Source organism: Asterias rubens, unplaced genomic scaffold, assembly GCF_902459465.1.
Source record: "Asterias rubens unplaced genomic scaffold, eAstRub1.3, whole genome shotgun sequence".
Classification (NCBI taxonomy): Eukaryota; Metazoa; Echinodermata; class Asteroidea; order Forcipulatida; family Asteriidae; genus Asterias; species Asterias rubens.
Genome location: NW_022985711.1, coordinates 91063 through 112111, shown reverse-complemented (window position 1 = coordinate 112111; position 21049 = coordinate 91063). Strand labels below are relative to the sequence as shown.

Here is a 21049-nt window from a genome sequence, read left to right as displayed (position 1 = left end):
GCATTAATTTGTTGTTCAAGATTCATCACAGGGGGTTAAAGTAAGACTGCATAAGTTTGTGATCTACTGAAGAAAGGCAGACAGCTTCTCCATCTCAACCTTGATGTAATCTCTAACTGGGATCACTAATAATCACAGTGGTGCACCCGAAAGGGGGGGGGGTGGGGGGACGATGGGTCTGGGAGATTGATCCCAGCCCCTCCAAGGTATTCAATTTGTTTGTTTGATTTGTTTTGATTTTTGTTTTACAATCTTCGAAAGAAATTTTTGGGGAAAATATGGCCCACCCCCCAAACAAATAATAAATCCTGGGTGTGTCACTGCTGATAGTTTAAATTCTGATTCTGGTTAAACCACATCAGCCCTCAACAAGAAACAAATCGCAAACCATGAACACTTTAAGTAACTTTAGAAACATTATTTTATGCATTATGTTGAGATATACCAACTGTGAAGTCTTTGACAATGCCCCTTATTTTTGACCGCGCGAGGGCGCTATAAATAGTATTTTGATCACTTCCGGGGGTACACGCGATTCGCCCTGCACAAATTAATAGGCGTTCTGTCACTTTTGTTGCGCCGTAGTTTCAATTTGCTTTAGAGGTGGATTATAACGGCTCCTTTAAAAGTTTTATTGTCTGTGATGGATTAGATGTCTGTGGTTATAATGTGTTCCAATCTTTAAAAACTGTTTTGCGTATGAATGAATATACCCCCGGAAGTGATTGAGAGCGCCCTCACGCGGTCAAAAATATGGCCCATTACCAACAGTGTCCACTGCCCTTAAAGAGTGACCTAACAACTGTACAAAAATGGTAATAAAATTGTAAATTTTGAAGAGCCCAGTTGTTTCTTGGGTTGATTGTGATAGAGGAAAACATGTTCTATCAAGTGATTTTTATTTGGTTGATTTTTGGAATGATACATTATTTCAAAAACTGGGTCAAAGGTCACGATAACATATTAAAGATTACAGTGACCTACATTTCAGAAAATTTATTTTCGACAAAAGAACTGATTTGAGCATGCAATTCTCATCATTTTGATACCAAATTTGCATATATGTGATGAGAATTGACATGGTTATGACATATTTTTACCAAAAAGGTGGTATTTTACCCTAAAAATGTCAGATTTTAGTGGTTTCTGCCCTGACCACATGGTAAGTCTGATCGGGCTAAAAATTGCTGTGCATTCATTGCTCATAAGGACCTACAATCACAGCAATTTTTATCAAAATCGGAAGACATGAGGTGAAAAAGTGCGTTGGTCTGACATGGAATGACCCAATGGTGAAAGACTTCTCTTGAAATATTATTCCATGAAATGCTTCACTTTTTGAGAAAAAAGCAAAACAAATTCTCGTTAACGAGAATTACGGATTTATTTTAAACACATGTCATGACACGGCGAAACGCGCGGAAACAAGGGTGGGTTTTTCCGTTGTTTTCTCCCGACTCTGATGACCGATTGAGCCTAAATTTTCACAGGTTTGTTATTTGATATAGAAGTTGTGGTACACAAAGTGTGGGCCTTGGACAACACTGTTTACCGAAATGGTCCAATGGCTTTAAACGGAAATATTATTTGTCTGGGAGGCTGAGATTAGTCAAAAGGTTGGTCGTGCAAACAAAGCTATTGAGTTTTGAAACATCCGCTGACGCACACCGAGTTCTTGTCACATGCACAACTTGAGCTGGTGACTAACAACTGGTGGGGATTTCCCTAAGGACTCCCGCTTGTCAAAAATATAAAATTAATGTTGGCCTTTATAGCTTTATGGTCGGTGAAAGAGCCGACACTGTTATCAGCTGCGGTGAAGAGTGCTCAGGTCATTGGTGAAGAAAAATCTACCACTGTTAGAAATTAATTGGCTGTTTTATAAGTTAGGTTTGAGACGGGTCCAGAATAGTCTCCGCTATTGACTGGCTGTTTGTGAGGTAAGCTTTGATCTCGTGAGTCTTGAGCATGTATTAGTCACTCCATGATTCACCCAATTTACTAGTAGGATTTGAAACTTTGCATGGTGGAAGTCAACTTTTAGTGGTTTGCGGTAACTAGTGTCGTGTTGGAATTCTGAAAGTGGTTCTTTTTAGAACCATTATAACATAATTAGGCTACCATAGCCTCCGCAAAATCGATATCCACACGGTGTTTCGCAAACCTATTTTTTTTTTTAGACCTAGAGGCCCGTAAAATGCTAGTGGTTCCTGTAGGCCTACTGCACATACTGCCATGCATGCCCTGTCACTTTTGAATGACCGCATCAAATTCAAAAGGCCAAGCAGCACGTGGTGGCGCACATTTTGTTCTGAACGATACGATAAGTAAAAGAATATTCTACCTCACAATTATTTTGTTGGATTACTTATACGGTTGCAAAGCCATTTGAGCCAAACCTTTTGAGCCCCAGTTCCAGGTATGCCGATCGAGCACGACTATAATTAAAGGCGAATAGCCGAGTGCACAATATTTTTTACATCTCCGAATCTATAGATTAGAAAAAGAGTCAAGTCAAATATCCTCATTGTAGGCTTGTGCAAAAATTATCCGGAACTCCTTCGTCTTGCGTCTCAGCATGGGAGTGGATCTTTTTAAACACTTTCACGGCCTAATCTCGCTCTAATAAATTCCCCGACATTAAAACGAGTCATCGCTTTCTAAGGAAAGTTTCTTTCCATGCCCTCTCGCCTCTGACTGTTTTACACTGAAACTTGCTGCTTTTAGCAGTTTGTTCGTTCTGCTTGTCCATGGAGGAAGCATCCTCCATGCTCTTGGTCTAAGAATGATGTCAGCCTCTCGACAATCCGACCCAGTAGAAACAGCCGGATGTGGTTTGCCGCTCCGCTGTCTCGGGAAATTAATTTTGTTTCCGCCCAGAGAAAAATCTCCTGCCACACCACCACTAAAGCGTGTTAGCGCCCTCTTTCGTTTACTTCCTCGTGCTATCATCAACAACGTACATAATGTACACAGACTGTACATCCCGTAAGTAATCAGCCAGAGCATGCATGCGGAACTCTCACTCAGAATCAGCCATTATTTTCTATGTTAGTACACAGTGCTAACAGTGTTGTTGGATTTGGTTGGGGTAGGCGAGAGCATGCGAGAGGGACGACCATTTGTGTAAGTCAGCTTGTTGAAAACGGGAAATCATGATCTTCCCCTTATTTATCTGCTTCTTTTAAAACTTAGTTTAGTGTTACTTCTTTCATTAAAAAAAAAAAGTTTGCTAAAAATTGAATCTGTTCAACCATGGAGCAATTTACTGCTCCATGGTTCAACAATTGCTTGGTCCTGTCATATTTATTGCATTGAATAGAACTTATTTTGGAACCCTTACTTTGAGACTGGTTTTAAAAGAGAGCCATTTTACCATGTTTACATTACAGCTAAGCTAGCGTAGCTGGCAGGATACTGAAACATTTCCAAATTTCCTCTGGTAAAAATTAAAGGGGTTATAAATTGCATTTGATTCTTGCAAGTTGCAGAGGGCAGTGCAGCAAATCAAATGTACAGAGCACCACAACTTTCTGCAGTACGGAGCCGCACCACGCATTGCTGCTTCGAGGCCTAGTGTACTCGTAGTAGGTACGAGTTACTTCTAGAAACTATTAAGTATAAGGCCGGCTCCGGGAACCTTTATAATTAATAGTTTCTACAAATGAGACTTCAGAGCGAGTTACGTCCTAGTTCTAGAACTATGAGGGTCGTTCCGCTATTTGGTTGGAGGCGATATAGGAATGAACCTATACAGTTCTAACTTCTAGAAGTACGAGTCATCCAGTTTCCAGGCCTCGAAAATAACCCACAGCATCGTGGTGCTCTGTAGTACTGCTGATGTGATGCTCTTAGTCTTAGTCTAACAGTCACATGAGGGAGAGCCTTTTTCTAGTCGTAACTACCCTGTGCAAGGATCCAATACAAACTAAAAATACGTCCCCTTTCCAACTACCAGTAGGGAAATTGCTGTGCCCCTTCAATTCAAGAGGAAAAGTTCAACTCAATGACTGCATTCAGCATATATGTACATTGGGTTGAAATTGATTCATACATTTTGTGTTCCTATTTTGTTTTCCAGACTCTTTTCTAAAATTAGACTGACCAAGATATTGTGCTGCTGAAGAAGCTTCACTACACCCAGGCCAAGACCGGAGTAGTTAAAGATTGACAACAGACGACCGCCAAACATGCCAGGTGTCACCACAGCCAGTGTTGTAGTTGATTTTCTTCACTATAAATCACAGAGCAATGGGTTGGAGTGCCCGCTTATAGAGGGTCTAGACTCTTACCAAAGCAGTAACCCCATGATTCAAGATGCTTTGAGGAAAATGACATCTGAAGTTGAGTATCAGTATCAGCTGAGAACCAATGGATTGGATATGATGGACATCCTTCATGTAACACCAGACACTGCATTCAGCACATTCCACAGGTTTGTCAGATTCTTTTCCTGTAGGAACCTAGTCTTGGTTCAAGACTCTCCTGGATTTGTCACAAAAATAATCGTTTATTTGCTCAATGACCAGGGCACTAATGTAAAGCGCATCAAGACCTTATTGTGAAATGCGCCATAGGAACAAGCTACTATTATTTAAAAATTGTTTGCGATGTAAAAAGGTATTTTAGATGCTCAACAGGCAAATCTCTGGCGTACTTCACGAGCCTCGATGAAGTGTATGTCAAATTAATGTTCAGGCTCAGGCTACTCTCACAATGACTTATAAATTACTTTGGTTTCTGATCTTTTTAACCATTACTACAGAGTCGTCAATCAAATCTTTTACAACTCGTTCAACCTTAACGTGAGCCACAATGGAATACAGCCCTCGTGGGGTCGGATCGTCTCGTTACTGACCTTCAGCGGCAACTTAGTCATCCACTGCATTCAGAACGAAATGCCGCAGTTAGTGCAGCAGATTGCTCAGTGGACAATAAGCTACATAGATACTTACTTGCTGGGATGGATCAACAGCCACGGGGGTTGGGTAAGTTTGCTGATGACTACTCTATACAAATATTAAGAAAATATATTAAAGATAGGGGTATGAGTGTCCACCATTTTGGTGGTCAAAATGTTCACATTGGAATTGACTCCCAAAATGGAAGAATGGTAAATGCACATTTTACTGAAGTGCGTTTGCTTAGTTGGTGGAGCACTCGTCCAGCAGAGGTAGCTGGTTTAAATTTGTTATTGATAAACCCCAAATTACATCTCAAACTAAAAGCTTGTTCTAAAAGCTGGAAGTGTCATAGCCGAATGGTTAAGAGCACCAAATTCAACCTCTGGTGTTTCTGATCAGCAGAATGTGGGTTCAGGTCCAAGGACTGGCACTTAAGCAAGACTCTTAACCGATGCTTTTGTCCTTTGGATGTGACGTAAAGCGGTTTGTCCCGTGTGTTTTGTAATGCACGTAACATAACCTAGTGCACTTATGGAAAAGAGAAGGGGTTCGCTCCAGTATTCTTGGCTATGGCTGCTGCATGCGCCATAGCACCTTGTAAACTCTTCATAAGGTGCTACATATTTGGGGCTCAGAATTCATAACTTCATTTCTGTAATAATGTGTATACTAAGCGCCTTGAATACCTTGTTGGTAAATGCGTGCGCTATATAAGACTTCCATACAGTTAAATATCATTATATTGTATTTCGCAGATGGGAATTATTTCCCCAGCTTCTCCCTTGGTTTGTTGGAAGAACATTCTAGGCTTGGCGGCCCTCGCCGGAATGACTGCATTGGTGATGCTGCACGTACACTCAAGATGACGTGATCCTCTCAACTTCATGGAGAAGGTGTGCCTTGAAGATAATCGATTATAAAAGTGTACACGAGTCAGGATAATATACTAAAGGAACACGTTGCCTTGCATCGGAGGAGTTGGTCTTTGAAAAGAGTTTCTAGTTTTTAATAAAATGCATACATGTATGGGTAGAGAGATGTTGTAGAAGTAGATCACAATGATCCACACAAACACGTCTCAAAATTGTGCGGTTTTCTTTTTACCTTGTCAACTAACACAGTCGGCCATTATGGGAGTCATTTTTTGACTCCCATAAATATCCGACCGTGTTAGTTCGCAAAGTAAAAGAAAAAACACGCAATTTCGAGGCAAATGTGTGTGGATCATTGTATTCTACTGTTAAAATAACTTTCCAACCATATATGCATTTTATAGCAAACGGTTATAACAACTTTTAATAGACCAACTCGTCCGATCCAAGGCAACTTGTTCCTTTAGGCAATGTCCACATTGTCAGCTACAGCTATGACTACAGCTAGTGTAAACGCCCGTGCACTTCACTGAAAAACTCACAGTGACATTGACCTTATCTTGTCACACGAGGCAACTTTTGCACTACAGGTAACTTGGAGGCAACCAACTACAGTGCTTGCTACAGGACCACTTTGGTAGCACATGAGTAGTTTTTCGAACAATGTCTTACAATCAACAACAAAAATATATCTGAACATTGAAATGTTAACAGCTTTTCTTCTTGGAGATTGCCTTGAACTGGTTGCCCGTAAATTGCTTCATGTGACATTATAGCCCTAAAGATGGGCCAAATCACTGGAAAATATTTGTTGCTTGTTAGTCCTACATGTACGTTAAGTAAATACTTTCATGCTATATGTTCATTGATACATTAATACTTGCTCATTGCTTCTATGGTTAATCGATGTTTAAAACCTCTTGCCGTTAAACTAACTTTTCTTGCCATAACTAAGTTGTTAACTTATTCTTATTCTTATTCTTTATTTGGCCAATAAACAATTACAAATACAAGCAGACAGTATGTCAAATAGGTAATTATAAGTACATGTACAAAAGTAAATACAAAGCAAGAAAAACAATAAGGGCACAGGAAATTATAAAAACAACCCTAATGTGATGGCCAGGATCAACAAAAGTATAATTAAACACTGTAGCTCGAAAGCCTGTTAATCCAGTCACATAGGGAAGCAAACACACTATATAAAATACTCTCTTTGGAAAATAATAATAATTTGAAATAAATACATGTACTAATATAAATAATCTGTTTACACAAAGCACAAATTAAAATACCAACCCAAAACCAGAAATTAGACAAGCAAATAGCAAATAAATAAATAAACAAATAAATAGTTAATTAAAACAAATAAATAAAAAGTATTAACAAATGAATGAATAAATAATTAGAAAAGTACATGTAAAAAAGAGATAAAGCAACAAATAATTCAATAAAGGGATGGATTTAACAAAAAATAGGTCAATCAACGAAAAAGTTAATCAAGCAATCACCTTTTCCACTTGAACTCTTACATCAATAAACAGATAATTAAATATGAATAAAGCAATAAAAACAACAAAACAACAAAACAACAACGAAAATTCAATACATGTATATGGCTAAACAAATAGGTGAATCAGTAAATGAATAACTGCTTTTTTTAAATTGGATTGTTGTGAGATGAAAATGTTTTTATGTCGAGTAATGCATTGCTTTATATTCGGTTTTCAGTTTGTGAGCTGGGTAATTCCCGAGAGAATGAAATAAAACAATAAGAGGAATAATGATTGTAGATTTTTAAAAAGGAGTTATTGTCGTAAATCTATAGGTTTTTTTTCATTATTGTCTCGCAACTTCAAAGACCAAATGAGCTCAAATGTTCACAGGTTTGTTATTTTATGCATATGTTGAGACACACCAAGTGAGAAAACTGTTCTTTGACAATTACCGATAGTGTCCAGCGTCTTTAAACCAATATTTCGAGCCAAGTCCCTTCCCACAAGCGAATTTTACTCATAATCCCAGCCTTTGATGGCCAAGCAGTTATAGTCTAGTCAATCCATGGAGGAATAACCTTCATGGACCTAGACAAAATTTCAACAGAAATGATTTTTTTTGCAAGTGTCTCCTGAAACCCTCTAAAACAACATATCCAAAAAGTAGGAAAAAAAGTAATTTTACCGAGACAAAGTCGAGGTAAATTATCAAGAACCAGGCCTCGGCGGGTTTAAACCACTAGTTGAAAACCGATTCAACACACTGATTCCCATTCATAAATACCTTTTCGGTCAAAAACATCAACACTTTTTGGTCAAAAAGTAAAAATAAATGCAAAAATATAATTGTTCAATGATTGTTCAACATAATTGTTCAACACCCCTCCAGCTATGAAATGGTAGAGCCCTCCACCACCCTCGGGTAAACAACTCCTTATGAGGGAATGCTGTGCGTATCGCGTGATGTGGCACAACTGTTTCAGCCGTTGCTCTCGACCAATAGGAAAGAAGAAACTGTCTCATAAGAGTGCAAGCTCGCGTGTCACGCCCATGTTTCAACACTTTTTACTCCTCATAAACAAAGGTGTATACACACCCACGTGACAATCTCTCCACTGATAGGAATAGCGAAACTGTCTGAGGTATTTATGCATAATTATTGGATTAAAACAAAATTGACTAGAGCAGGATTCGAACCAATGACTTCTGGTATGTCCCTATGATGGAAAGTTAACATAGGCTGCAGGAGAATGATTTAAACGAGGGCACTACCCTATGGTTCTTAACAGTTCACTTTATGGTTGTATGGGGGGACCCCATATATGGTGGGGTAGGGTGTGGGGGGGGGGGGACCACTAGACCCAGTAACTGGGGCGCTGTACTCCTTTTTTCGAATTTTGACATTATCGGTAACCCTTACTTTTAGTGGATAGGTACGACCGATAATGTCATAATTCGTAAAAAGGAGTACTGAGCGCCCCAGTTACTTGGTCTAGTGGTCCCCCACACCCTACCCCACCATATATGGGGTCCCCCCAGTTGTTCTGAAATCCAGTTGTCCTGACTAGGGGTTGCAAGTATGGTGCCAAGTCTCAGGCCCTTTTCGAATCCACGGCTTCGCAATTGGCTTCGGCTCCGTTACCTCCTCTGAAGCCCTGATCATGTACACAAAGCACGAGCAATATTTAGCAAAACAACCACCAGGCCAAGCTAGCCTGAGCCGCCAAAATCCAAAGCCGTGGTTTCGAAAAGGGCCTCAGTGCTCTAGGTCGATTAACGTTGAGGGCAGGCTTTAAGCTATGGGCGGGGCTCACGCACATAGCGAAGGAGTGCACCGATTGCATTATATTATGGATGGTGGCACCAGCACTATAAAACATATGATACACGTTGCTGAAAAAAACTATTGTCGTCGTGGCTAGCTACTTTTATTTTGTCCAAACTACAGCAGGGACCAACATCGGACAATATCAACAATTACTAGTAAGTACGAAGTATTTACAAGGATTTAACAATCAACCAAAAACTGTTACGAAATGGAAAAATAATATAAAAGTAGCCTAAATTCAATTATTTTTATGAAAAACCGTCGTTTTATTTACAAAAAGAACAATGAATGGGATTGTGAAGTTTTCTAAAAAAAATCTTGGACAAAACAGTGGCAGGGCACAAATATTTGTAGACAATAAGCATATGAAATCAGTGAATCAACGGTTCACATATGAATTGTCTAGGCCCAAATAAAGACCTTATTTATGATCTGCCTAATCATTGCCATCACACAATCAGTAGGCTAGTATTTTATTGGTCGTAAAAACAATAACATTTTCCATACAGCGGGATGGGAGGGGCGGGGCTGGGTGGGGAGGGGTCAGAGATCGGTCACTTTGTCTTCGTCTTGAGATGGCTGGCAATCTCCTGAACAATCTGATCTGGGAACTTTTGAGGACAATGTGAAACTGGTTTGCATATAAAAAGAAGCAACAATGATACAAATAAATGCTGGTGGAAAACGCCATGGCCAGATTTACAAATAACTTGCAGGGTTTACAGAAGGCAATGGTGAAAGACTTCCCTTGAAATATTATTCCATGAAATGCTTTACTTTTTGAGAAAACAGCAAAACAATATAAGGTCGCGTTAACGAAAGGGTCCAATGGCTTGAAAGGCAGTGGACACTATTGGTAATTACTCAAAATAATTATTAGAATAAAACCCCTCTTGGTGAGGAGTAAAGGGGAGAGGTTGATGGTATAAAACATTTTGAGAAACGGCACCCTCTGAAGTGCCATAGTTTTCGAGAGAGAAGTAATTTTCCACGAATTTGATTTCGAGACCTCAGATTTAGAACTTGAGGTCTCGAAATCAACCATCTAAACGCACACAACTTCGTGTGACAAGGGTGTTTTTTCTTTCATTATTATCTCGCAAGTTCAATGACCAATTGAGCTCAAATTTTCACAGGTTTGTTATTTTATGCATATGTTGAGATACACCAACTGTGAAGGCTAGTCTTTGACATTTACCAATAGTGTCCACTGCCTTTAATCCAATCCAATGGCATGAATGGTCATTAATAATAATGATTAATTTGTGGATGTATGTAGTGCATACAAACTATACCTGTAAACAAACTGTACTCACTGGAGACTGGCTAGAGTAAGTTTGAACAAAATAGAGAACAGATTTCTTCATCAGGCTTGTGTGTTAGTACACAGCGATTAAGTTCACTTTAGCCAGGTTCATACTTCCTGTGAATGTGAATTGCGATACGAATGTTGACGTCAAAATTCGCAACAAATAATTAGCAGCAGTTGAGTTTATGCTCTGAAACTCTCTTATTGCAAATATCGCAGCAAAAACATAGTTGTGACGTCAAATCCACGTCACATTCACATTGCATTCGCATTCGCAGGAAGTATAAATCGGGCTTAATGAGGCATACATAACAAAAGAAATAGAAAGTTAGTATGAATGCTGATCCCAGACCTAGTAAGATATTTTTTGTACCAGTGCCAAAAGGCAATTTTAATATGTTAATTTGCTAAATTGACTGATAAGTCGCCCTCAGGTGGTGATGTCATCCCCAAGTGGCCTGTTCCACAAGCAGGGCACTTGGGCTGATTCTACCTCCATGGGCTGACCCGGGTGAGCCCCTGGAATGCCATCAAAGCTTTTCAAACATACCGTGGGCAGACCGGGGTCGACCCAGGGAAGCTAATCAAACGCACCCTTCATTTCACAATGAAATGACATATTTTTTTGCCACAAAGTGCACATGTGTACATTTCATCTTTACCTGAACCTGTATTTGTTTGTGCAGACAGAGGACCCAAGAACTCCGAGACTATCAACCATTTCCATCGAGGATGCACCTTGACAAAGGAGGTGCAGATGGCGAACAATGATTGTGTGACCCTGGTGCCCTTTGTCCATCAGGTCGGGGGTCATACAGCCATGATGAAATATGACGAGGCAACCGTCTGCAAGCCTGTTCAACCAGCTGAGCTTCAGTTTTACAAAACGCTTTCACCGGAGTTGGCCAAATTCACCCCAGGGTTTAAAGGTAATTCTTTTATAGAAACGTTACACCATGGAAACTGACAGCCTCTTTTGGAAAGGTCCATTCTAGGTCATAAATGCAGGCACTGGAATTTCATCTTTGAAACGGGAAGAAGTTTTTCATTTTGCAATCGCACTTCCATTGGTAAATCTTAAAGTAAATAAGGAAACTTTTGAAGGAGCACCAAGGCCAAGACCTGGGGTGGATTTCACAAAGAGTTAAGACTAGTCTTATCTTGAGTCTTTTTATATCTCCTAGGACTAGTCCTAACTCTCTGTGAAATCGCCTCCAGGGGCAACACAGGGCATGGCCTCCATGGCCTGCGTGTGCAATGTAATTCCGGGCCTGCCTGCATTGAGTTTCGCAACTGGGAAACACTATAAATGAAATTCTTGGTTTGATACTAATTTACATAGGCATGGAGGTACTTGTCTTGATGCCCCTAGAAATGTACAGTACATATCACGTAAAGAGGTGCCCTTAACAAACGGTAAAATGCCTTGTACTTTACATTTGACATTTGAGGGGGGAAAATGATAAAAATTGTGATTATATTGCCTGAAATGTCTATTAAAGCCTACACAATTTGTACTATGTATGTAAGCCTTTGGAAGGACCAATAAATAAAATACCTGGGGTCGATTTCACAAAGAGTTAGGACTAGTCTTATCTCTAGTTAGGACAAGTTACTCGTCCTGCCTTAGGACTAGCCATACGTTTATACCTCCTAGGACTAGTCCTAAGTAACTTTTTGTGAAATCGAACCCTGGTTTGATACAAAATGGAAAATTGCCCTGCCCTTTACAGTGGAGCGATTTTTTAGGCATTATATTTTGATGTATTTTATTTTAGGGGTTGTACATGTCTCTATACAAGAGGAGGACGACGGGTCAATGAGCTTAAGAGCTTACCCACGTACTTGTAGAATGCACCGCCAGCCTACAGGTTCTCTCCCAAACCCGATTGTTGAAAATGAGGGTCGGGGGTCTTCTACATGTAATCCAAAGATTCATCGATCGCCGAAGTGGAAACATCCCCAAAGGTACAAAACAAAACTTCATGCATTGTGACATAGTTCTTTACTAGTCGAAAATCTTACCTGCGTTAAAGCCTAGGCGACTAGTGCGACTAATGTCATAGTCGCGACCATTGATTGCTTAGTCCAGTTGCGACTAAATTTTTTAAGCTGCTAGGTTAATTGTGCCGCCACGACTACTACAAAACATCAAGAGTACTACAAAATAGTTGCCACTACCTGTTTGGTGAACCAATTGGGTCACCCAAGATTGTTCATGACAACATAATTTACTTAGGCAACACATCAGACATCACTTCCAACAATCCTTTTAGCATGATTTTTTACTATATATCGCCTGCTGTAATCATTTGCAGCCATAAATCTCATGTATGAGAAATTTGTCCTGTTTAGTGTTTGAGCCGCGACTAGTCCAGTAGTAAACTGCACTTGTTGCCCAGGGGGTCTGCTTGCATTTAATAAATAATTAATGTATTTTGCTTTAATGGGTTTAGATTGGAAGGAGTCGACTCAGAGGTAGTATTTGCGGACCATTCCGGGAGTAAGATGACTCAAGTAAACCCTTGGGGACACCATCTCTATCAGCGACAGTTAGACAGGATGCACAGGGACAATGGAACTGGCAAACTTCATGGTATTGCATTCTTTTATTTTGTAAAAGTAAAGTCTGTGCCGAGCCAATATGGTTTCCTTGGCATTAAAAGACAGAGGATATTTCTATTTCCCCAGATGCCAGTCCATCACAGGTTACTCCCCGGCTTTCGCCAGTACTCATTTGCACTCCTGAGAGAAGCAATTGTGATCAAGTGTCTTGCTCAAGGATACAAGTGTCATGACTGAGCATGCCAGGATTCAAACCCACATTCTGTAAATACAGAACTTGAGTCCACTGCCCTTGACCACTCGAACGGCCATGACACCCCAAGTTTTTACATGAATTCATAAATGCCTCGGACACTTTAGGCAGTCATATTGGTTGAGAGGTTGTCACATGACCATGTTTTCCTGGTAATAGCTGATTAAGACATAGCTCGAGCAGTTTAAGACCAGGGCTTGATTTCATAAAGAATGTAACCACAAAATCATGCTAAGCCCAGACAAGTCCTGCTTAGCAGAAACAGGTTACCAGCCAACATTCCATTAAATTTATACTGTTGCCACCTGGTACCCCACTCATTTCTTGCTCTGTAAGCAAATGTGCTGAGCACAATTCAATGCAAGGGGCAGGGCTTTGGACTTCGCTCTTAAAGGGGCACATTAATTTTCCTCTGGCCAGGGGCACCTCTATGAGGAAAATGTAAGTAAGTTTGTACCGGAACCTTGAACAGGGCACCACAGCAGTTGCTGTTGGTCCCCCGGGTTATTTGGAGACCTGGGCCCAATTTCATAGAGCACACAAACTTGCTTCGCATGAAATTTCTTCCTTGATAAAAACAGGCTTACCAACCAAATTTCCATTTGTTGCATATTGCTTGTTACTGGTTATCAGCTGTTGTTTGCTTATCCTGACAATCACGTGGAAATTTGGTTGGTAATCCTGTTTTTATCAATGTCGAAATTTCATGCTAAGCAAATTGTTGTGCTTAGCAGCTCTATGAAATTGGGCCCTGGAGTATTATATAATAGGAGAACCGGGCTTGTGGCTGGCCAAGCGGCTGGTAATGCACCTGCCCTTTGCCACCAGCCACCAACTACATCACTTCTGACAGCCTTTGAATTTCTTTCTATGCAGTCATATTGACCGTACTTGAATTATTAAATCTTCACCCCCCCCAAATTCAGAGTTTATTCTTCTTGAGAATCTGACGTGGCAGTTCCAATCCCCATGCATACTGGACGTTAAACTTGGCACGAGGACGTACCACAAGGACCACTCAGAAGCCAAGCGCAAGCTTCACATTGACCGGGATGCTGCAACGACCACAGCCACGCTAGGTCTCCGAATATGTGGAATGCAAGTAAGAAATTATCCAATGCTATCACTGCAGATTGTCAAATCAAACTGAGCCGGTAAATTGTTGAAGAAAGTAATATTGTCCAAATAGGGAGACCACAGCAGAATTGACACTGACCATTCTTTGTTTTTCATGACCATCTAATTTGATGAAATGTTCACAGTGTAAAGTGTTGTGTGATGTTTTAATACTAGTGGCGTGTTGTGTTGAGCAGTTAAGACCAGCAAACTTAAGCTCTGGTGGGGTGTTTCTGATCAACAAAGTTTGGGTACAAGGTACTTAAGGCGCTGAGTATATACAAACTTTCAGAAAGATAGGTTATTGCATTGACGAATTCTGAGACCCAATTCTTAAGCACCTTATAAAAAAAAGGTTTACAAGGTGCTACGGTGCATACAGCAGCCACAGCCAGGAAGACCAGGGCGAACCCCTTCTCTTTTCAATAAGTACACTTGGTTCTTTTACATGCGTTACACAACACATGGGACCAATGGTTATAAGTATCTTGCTTTAGGACACAAGTGTCACGGCTGGGGATTCAAACTCACACTCTGCTGATTAGAAACACCAGAGTTTGAATTTGGTGTTCTTATCATGAAGAGAAGGGGTTTCGCCCCGAATTATTTGGCAGTGAGTAAATCTTCAATCATGAAGGCTGCACTCAAAATGAAGAAAAAGAAGAAAAGTTTGAAGTTTCATACTGGTGCCTGCCTAATGAACAGTGATGTAGACCAGCCCCCCTTTAGCTAATGTTGTAGTTAGTAAAAATAATTTTCGTAATAATTTTCACCCATGACTCATGAATCGTGCTGTGTCTCAGACTCGGACCAGGGCCCAATTTTATAGAGATACTAAGCACACAAATTTGCTATAAAGCATGAAATATCTTCCCTGATAAAAATAGGATTACCAACCAAATTTCCATTAGTTGCATATCGCTTGTTACTGGTGTTCATCTGTTGTTTGCTTAATCCTGAAAAATCACTTTGAAATTTGGTTGGTAATTTTGTTTTTATCAAGACAAAATATTTGTGCTTTAGCAGCTCTATTACATTGGGCCCAGGTAACTCATGACTTCAACTCTGACCTGATCTAAGAACCTTGACTAAAAACTGGATTAAATTATATAGGTCACTGGTTCACATGTCTTGTTTTGTATTTTGTTCTGAATCAGGTTTATCAACCAAACAGAGGCATCTACAAGTGCCGCAACAAATACGACGGTCGTCGCCTTTCAAAAGACGGATTGCAGAGGGCGCTTTCAGATTACCTCTGCGACAACGAACGGGTGAGGACTGAGTTAATCCCCTCATTTGTTGAGAAATTAAACACTCTCATACAAGTCATCTCAACAGTCAAGACCCACACCTTCCTCAGTAGCTCTCTGCTGTTGATCTATGAAGGGGACCAGACTGTAGAACCTTCCCCTAAAGGCTGCACAAGAGACGTATCAGCGGCGGCAGTCGATTTGCGCATTATTGATTTCGGCAACACAGAGCAGGATTCCGAGAGTTTTGACAGCGATCAAGAATGCAACAGAGGATGTGTTTATGGACTGCAGAATCTTGTGAGAATCATGGGCAATATTGAAGGTGCAAATAGCTCAAGTTAAGAAGAAATGTGACACTGTTTCAGTTGCTTTTATTTTCAGGTTTAAGTATGTACGGGCTTGTAATACTAGTTTTTATTTTAGGTTATTTTAAAGGCAGTTTGTTGACTTTTTAACAGTATATTCGTTAGTGTCACGGTAATAGAATGACTACTCGTCCGAACTCGAGATAGGATTAATCCTAGCGTTTCGTTAAATCGGTTGCTGGCCTGGATACGCCATATTTGCTGAATGAGTGTAATATAGATCATGTGGATTTATTCTGGAAGGTACTTTGAAATAATCCTTCCCACAATAACAAAAGCTAAAGAATCAGGGCAAAATTTCATGGCTCTGCTTACCTTAAGCACAGAGTCGGCGCTTACAGAAGCAGGGAATTCTGTGCTTACGGCAAACGTATTTCTTGGGTTAGTGGTGAATTTTTGCGTCTGTGCATGCGTACTCCGCGTTAGACATTCTATGCTTACAAGGCTTACATTCTATGCTTACAAGGCTAGCGCAGAAGTTTGGCGCTTGCTCGTAAGCAGGGAATCGTGATCGTAAGCGCAGTATTTGGCGGTAACCAGAGCCATGAAATTTGGCCCTGTTCTTACTATGACCATCGGTGCTCTCCTATTACCAATGCTCCTCTGCCATGCTGTTTTTTTATCAGAAATGATAAATAAAAACAGATATTTTGTATATTGGCCAGAAACTGCGTGTATAGGTTCTGTTTCGCACATATCAGTCTGCTACACTAGCTGGGGAATTGGGAAAAACACTGTTGTAGTCTTTTGGTATGTAGAAATGTCTTTTATCGCCTTCAAAATTTCGCCTTCAATGTTCAAAATATTGCAATTTTTCCACTACAAATTGCAGTTTGGTATTACCATGAATTCCAACACGTTTACCTTCGTTGTTTAAGACATGTTACCGTAGAGAAGCAATACACTTTTTCTTTTGTAGCATAGGCACTGTAATTCTTTTTATTTTACTATACAACAATTCTGCGTAACACTTTCATATTTTGCATACATTATTTGATATTTTCTTAGTATTACTACTGGTTTTTGTATCAACTTGGTGAGAGTTCCATCTGGATTTTATTTTAAGCAAGACATTTCTCAAGGATATGGTTATATTTATAAAAGGCTGTCTTTTGGGTTTTGTTTTGTTTCTTGTTTTTAGTGATAATTTTCTTTAGTAACACAGTGAAAAATATATCTCCATGATATTTATGATAATTATTCGTTTAATGTATTTTGCCTAAAAATTATGCATTAAATGAGCACATGACAACCACTCCAAACGGACTCTAATTGGTCAAATTAAAATAAGGTCATTGATAATAGATCTCTTTGATGTCAAACAATGTAAAAGTGCGCGTGCGCCAGTTGTGTGGCACACAAAACAACTCCCAGCCAATGACAGGCATTCATTGAACTCCAGTGAGGGCGCTGTTTCGGTTGTGATGTCCAGTTTAATGACGCCTGGACGTGTACATTGAAAGGAAACCGACAACGGATATCTATGGACTCCCTCTTTCATATTGAACACAAACCAAGTGTTCCCGAAGAGAAAGTAAAGTGTTCCCCCACAAGAACGCTTCGAGCAGCCCGAGCCATTCCAGTTGATTACCCCACCAGCTATGTTATTTAGCAAAAAACCCAACAGTCTCGAGTATGTTATTCAAGGATTTTTACTGTAGTACTAGTATTTATACAGAAGCACAAAATGTAAATATATGGTGTACTACTACTTTGTTTGTATATCTTGACAGGAAACATTTCCTTATTCTGCCACCACAATTTCATTTCATTATGAAATAAATAAGTATAGTTTACTCTAAAATGAGAATGAGATACATGTATTCCTTTCGGTTAAAATTAGTGAACAAGAAGTTGTAGTGATGGATTGACAGAATACGGAAATCTTCAACATTTTAATGATCATTGCCAACTAGCATTGTTGCACCAATGGCAATGCACCAACATGAGCCTGTGTTCAAATTTTCTGGAAAATTAATCACCCGTAATGGTCGTGCCCCTTTGTGTGATCTGAAATTTAGATTTTACACATTAAATTAATGCCACTCACTGGACACTTTTGGTAATAACTAGAATCGTAGCATAAAAACTTACTTGGTAACAAGCAATGGAGAGCTGTTGATAGTAATTTAGTATTAAACATTGTTAAAAAACTACTCCCTCTGAATTGAAGAAGCATAGTTTTTGAGACGAAGTAATTTCTCACTTCAATATTTGAATAGGAGAAAGACTTCAAGCCTGAAGCCTCTCTCGGGTATCTTGTAACAAACTTTATGCAACAAGGACGGTTGTTGTTTTCTTTCATTTTTTCTTGCAACTCCGATGACTAATTGAGCCAGAATTTGCTTAGGATTTGTTATTTTATGCACATGTTGGGATACAGCAGGTGAGAATATTAGTCTTTACCAAACGTTTTCAGTGCCTTATACACATCCCTGTTTGTATTTTCAGCTTTAAAGAAAGTTAGGAAATGGCTCAAACTAATTTGTCTTTGAATTTGACACATTTTGTTGCCAGAAATGCATCATTTTTACCTATTTAAAAAGATTTGTTTTTTTTTATTTTTCATCCTTGAAATTGTTTTTCATGATCTCTCGTGTGTTTGTTGGGTTTTAGTGATATTTTTCCTTTAAGTTTTTAATCCTAAGACCATTCTCTTTGGCCAGTTTTGTATCAGGCCATTGACATCCAATTCAAGTTGACTTATAATCTTTTTAATACTGGCATGACAGCACTTTCGTGTGTACTGTGTATGACAAATCTGTGTCATTTGCCGGTGCGGCCATAGAGCTATACAGGTGTGACTCAAGTCAAGTTGGAGCCACCAAAATTGTGACAGATATCTAATCTGAGTCCTGGGCCTAATTTCATGCTTAAGCAGAAAATGTTGCTTTAGCAGCTGTCTGCTTAGCAGAAATGAGCAGGATGCCAGTCTCAAATTGTACATACGCGTCATGGTAGTGTGGCTGGTAAACTTATTCTGGTACAAGCATGATTTTGTTGTGCTTTTTTTTAGCCAACTATAAAAATGTGCTTTTAAAACAGCTCTATGAAATTTGACCCGGATGTCCATTTCACAAAGCGCTTAGGTTCATTTAAGATGAGCTGACGTGATATTATTTACCACACTGATTTGAATTGTGACATCACAATTAGCAATTAAGATCGATTTGCAGTTAGCTCTAGTGTGATTGAACCCTGTGCCCAATTTCTTAAAGCTGCGTAAGCACAAAAGTAGTGCGCAACAAAGTTATGCTTACCAGAAAAAAAGGTTACCAGCCAAAGTACCATATCACATGCACCCTGGTATCCTGCTTTTCCTTTTAAGCATGACATTGTTCAGCAATATTTTCTGCTTAAGCAGCTCTATAACTGGGCCCAATTCATAGGGCTTCTTATTGCTCAAAAAGCGCAGCAAAATTATGCTTACAAGAATGTGATTTATAGCCAAAATGGCACTCCTTGTCTACAATCTGTGACCGGTATCCTGCTTAGATATGCTTAGCGGAAATATTTGTAGGCAAATTTTACTGCTTTAGCAGCTCTTTGAAATTAAACCCTGACTTTTTGGCTTGTATGCGTTGATATCACAGCATTATTTCAAACATGTTTATTTATGTATCTTGTTTATTTTTAATTTACTATTTACTAAATATATAACTTATATACAAAATATTTCATTTTATTAAGTGGAAGGAGACTGGACAGCAACTCAATATTTTCTCAAGGCAAGTGATGCACATGTGCTGTAAGTAGAGCTAGTTATTCTGTTTGTTCAAAGTAATTGCATGTATTTCTTAAACAGGGCCCAATTTCATGGCTCTGCTTACTGCAATTCTCTGCTTCCTGTACAAGCGTCAAATTTCTGTGCAAGCTGTGTAAAGTGAATACTGTCTTGTAACACAGAGTAATGAAATTGGGCCCAGCCAGGTATTGGAGGCATGATGGCAGATAATCCACTTTGTGGTGGACACAGTTATTTTTAGTACAATAATATTCGCTGCTTGCACGCATGGATATGTGTACAATAAAACGAACTGAAACTGTTGCAGATTTGTTTACATGGACACAAATGTGTAGTATTTGCTTTATATTCCTTAAAGGGGCTGTGTCATCATGATTAAAGCAGGCCTTTGGCTGTATGATGAACTCGCACTCACCCATTTACTGCCATACCTTCCCTCTGTCTTGCTTTGTCATACCTGTGGAGAATGCGTATGCACATGTCCTTTAACGTGGAGAAATGAAGAAATCCGTACAGCCTCTGGCCTTGATCATGAGGACACGACAGCCCTTTTAAGTGAGCTGCTGCACTAGCTTTAAAGAATAGTACAACTTCAGTTACTGTATATTTATTGCTGACATTATTTTCTACAGGAGTTTCCGAGAAGGTAGAAATAAAATCTAGAACACATCCAATGAAATCGAACACATCGGGATGTAAAAACCAGTGCTGTAGTACTCGTAGTAGGTACTCGAGCACACTACTGGAGTGTACTCGAGTATAAACTGGAGTGTACTCGAGTATAAACTGTAGTAGTTATGTGTACAATACAGTCGAGTAGTACTCAAGAGCCTCGGGTACAGTAGTGAGTACTATACTGGATCACTTCTCAAGTGCCCTAAAGTACTATTCCAGTACTTGAGTACTTGAGTACTTCTCGAGTACTTCCTGAGTACTTCTCAAGTACTCCTCGAGTACTACTCGAGCACTACTCGAGTGTACTGGAGTACTTTTTGACTGTACTTGAGTACTTCTCAAGTACTGCTTGAGTACTACTCGAGTACTACTTGAGTGTACTGGAATACTTCTCGAGTGTATTTGAGTACTTCTTGGGACTTCTCAAGTACGACTCTGGTACTACTCGACAGGCTGCTACTCGAGTGTTGTGGAGTACTTCTCAAGTGTACTCGATAATTTCTTGAGACTTCACAAGTACTGCTCGAGTGAACTTAAGTACTTCTCAAGTGTACTCTAGTACTTCTCAAGTACTGCTCAAGTAGTACTCAAGTGTATTGAGTACTAGTAATGTTTTGATGGTTAGCAAACTGGAAACTCAATTGTAAAGTATCCTGTGCCTGTATTTG

At 39.6% G+C, this 21049-nt stretch overlaps 2 protein-coding genes across 3 annotated transcripts; both read left to right on the top strand.

The window, feature by feature from the left end:
* Positions 1-1742: 1742 nt before the first annotated feature.
* On the top strand, positions 1743-6032 carry LOC117306009 (bcl-2-like protein 1). 2 transcript variants are annotated; one of them, XM_033790862.1, is made up of 4 exons: positions 1743-1940; positions 4082-4435; positions 4766-4988; positions 5660-6032. In XM_033790862.1, the coding sequence occupies exons 2-4, from the start codon at positions 4191-4193 to the stop codon at positions 5768-5770; spliced, it is 579 nt and encodes a 192-aa protein (XP_033646753.1). In that variant the 5' UTR covers positions 1743-1940; positions 4082-4190; the 3' UTR covers positions 5771-6032. The 2 variants fall into 2 exon arrangements, with proteins under 2 accessions (XP_033646753.1, XP_033646752.1); XM_033790861.1 differs by lacking the exon at positions 1743-1940 and adding an exon at positions 3050-3126.
* Positions 6033-9081: 3049 nt separating this feature from the next.
* LOC117306007 (inositol hexakisphosphate kinase 3-like) lies at positions 9082-18070 on the top strand. Its single transcript, XM_033790860.1, has 6 exons — positions 9082-9255; positions 11096-11338; positions 12188-12377; positions 12866-13005; positions 14154-14329; positions 15501-18070. The coding sequence occupies exons 2-6, from the start codon at positions 11167-11169 to the stop codon at positions 15936-15938; spliced, it is 1116 nt and encodes a 371-aa protein (XP_033646751.1). The 5' UTR covers positions 9082-9255; positions 11096-11166; the 3' UTR covers positions 15939-18070.
* The last annotated feature ends 2979 nt before the right edge of the window (positions 18071-21049 follow it).

Bases quoted from the DNA above. Each gene is read 5' to 3' on its own strand.
- LOC117306007 (XM_033790860.1), top strand. From the start codon at position 11,167: ATGGCGAACAATGATTGTGTGACCCTGGTGCCCTTTGTCCATCAGGTC. The intron at 11,339-12,187 runs GTAATTCTTTTA...ATTTTATTTTAG, and splicing joins ATTCACCCCAGGGTTTAAAG to GGGTTGTACATGTCTCTATA. The intron at 13,006-14,153 runs GTATTGCATTCT...CCCCAAATTCAG, and splicing joins TGGAACTGGCAAACTTCATG to AGTTTATTCTTCTTGAGAAT.
- LOC117306009 (XM_033790862.1), top strand. From the start codon at position 4,191: ATGCCAGGTGTCACCACAGCCAGTGTTGTAGTTGATTTTCTTCACTAT. The intron at 4,436-4,765 runs GTTTGTCAGATT...CCATTACTACAG, and splicing joins GCATTCAGCACATTCCACAG to AGTCGTCAATCAAATCTTTT. The intron at 4,989-5,659 runs GTAAGTTTGCTG...TGTATTTCGCAG, and splicing joins TCAACAGCCACGGGGGTTGG to ATGGGAATTATTTCCCCAGC.